Source organism: Capsicum annuum, unplaced genomic scaffold (assembly GCF_002878395.1).
Source record: "Capsicum annuum cultivar UCD-10X-F1 unplaced genomic scaffold, UCD10Xv1.1 ctg55358, whole genome shotgun sequence".
NCBI lineage: Eukaryota > Viridiplantae > Streptophyta > Magnoliopsida > Solanales > Solanaceae > Capsicum > Capsicum annuum.
Genome location: NW_025863651.1, coordinates 1 through 1,817, shown reverse-complemented (window position 1 = coordinate 1,817; position 1,817 = coordinate 1). Strand labels below are relative to the sequence as shown.

Genomic DNA, 1,817 nt, shown 5'->3' with positions numbered 1-1,817 from the left:
AATTTTTATGAACTAAAATGAATTAGACTTAAATGACTGGTCTAAAGTTAACGGATCAATAACTCACCAAGACTTGAAGAATTAGGCAGCTGGTTATATTTTCAAGAATGATTTTTTCCTCCTGTCTCTCTATACTTTGGCATAGCTATATATATATATATATATATATATATATATCTTTTTATAGATAGGTGCTTTATAGTAAAGTCGAGTCTAAACAATCTTGCCAACTTAATAAATTACTGTTCCGGTACCAAATTAATGCAATCTTTAATCTTGTCCCCAACAAGAACTCTATGATTATGCTATAAATAGAGGCAAAATGTTCATTAGCTTCCTATCACAACTCAATTAGCAGTTATTTAAAGTATATATAGTTTGAAAAAGGAAAAAAATGGGATTAAAGGCATTTATGCTTATTGTTTTGGCTATTTTTCTTGCAATAACCTCAAACATTGCAGCTAGGGCGTTGTCTCAGAGCTCTACCACTTCTCTGGACAAGGGTAGCTATCTCCGTTTTATTTTATGCAAAGATGTTACTGTTTGAAGAGTCAAATCATTTTTTAAAATATTTTTAACAAAATTGAAGAGTCAATATACTTAGATTCATATCCTAAATTAAGTACTTTGATCCTTGTCCTCTAAACCCCTTCAGATTAATTAGGACATCGGGAGTGGTAAGCTATAATGAACAAGCATATTTTAAATAGTTTTGTTTGATAATTAAAAATTATAAGAAAACGAACAAAAAAATCAAAAATTCATAAGAGTTGGAATAGGACTATGTGTTTAACCCATATTACCTCAATCCAAACAAATTTCTGGATATTAATCTATTTATTGATTCAATTATTTGCCAACCTTGTTAACATGAATATGTGTGATTACTGGTGTAGGACATGCAAATGAGGTAAATGATGCCAAATTTTTAGGAATCGGAGGACTTCCTGGAAGTAACGTACTTCCAGGAGCTGGAATTCCGAAAATTGGAGGGCTTCCAATACCAAAAATTCCGGAAATCGGTGGTCTGTCAAGTCAAGGATTAGTAGAAGGATTTGGTGGTGCAGGACATGCAAATGTAGTAAATGATGCCAAATTTCCAGGAGAAGGTTATGATGGATATTATCCTGGTTATGGTTATTGGGGAGGATATCCTAGACGTGGTTGGTATGGAGGATTACCTCGCAACTAATTAAATTAAGGTTAATTATGCACTAAGTGTGTGTGTTAGAGTATATATATATATATATATATATATCATAAATCCACATTCAGTTACTTTGGATGGATGGTCATCATCTCTTGTTTTGTTGAATAAAAGTACTAGGTGTCTCACTTAATTTATATACATTTACATGTTATTGACATGCAAATACTTTAAGTGAAATCCTAGAGAAGTTAGTGCATTTACTTTGTATTTGTCATCCCAGTTTCGCTTTACTTAACACTAGATTATTGTAGAAGTTTAGTTATATATGTGTTCTAAATGTTATATTTGTGGAATTCGGTATGTGGTGATATTTGCTAGTGGTTGATTTTACGTTTCGTTGTAACAATCAAAATATATTCAAATATTTTTAGAAAATTCTTTGATCATACCAATAGAAAATTTAATATCTATACTAGGGAAAGGATTAGCCTAATTAGTTTATGCAAATCATAATCTCCACCTATTGGGAAGAAAAATTATATATGAGATTTTTGCACAAGCATAAATACAGTTATAATCTAGTATAATTTTTGTTTAACTTTTTATAGGTTGTACCAAGTAAAATTATACATAGATTATATTATCCATATTTTTGAAACACTAAATT

The 1,817-nt window shown here is 30.3% G+C and overlaps 1 protein-coding gene across 1 annotated transcript; it reads left to right on the top strand.

Moving 5' to 3' along the window:
- The first annotated feature begins 360 nt into the window (after window positions 1-360).
- Window positions 361-1,469, top strand: LOC124893186 (elastin-like). Its single transcript, XM_047404279.1, has 2 exons — window positions 361-503; window positions 897-1,469. Exons 1-2 carry the CDS (start codon window positions 395-397, stop codon window positions 1,190-1,192), a joined length of 405 nt encoding a protein of 134 aa, XP_047260235.1. The 5' UTR covers window positions 361-394; the 3' UTR covers window positions 1,193-1,469.
- Window positions 1,470-1,817: the final 348 nt, after the last annotated feature.

Bases quoted from the DNA above. Each gene is read 5' to 3' on its own strand.
- LOC124893186 (XM_047404279.1), top strand. From the start codon at position 395: ATGGGATTAAAGGCATTTATGCTTATTGTTTTGGCTATTTTTCTTGCA. The intron at 504-896 runs GTAGCTATCTCC...TTACTGGTGTAG, and splicing joins TACCACTTCTCTGGACAAGG to GACATGCAAATGAGGTAAAT.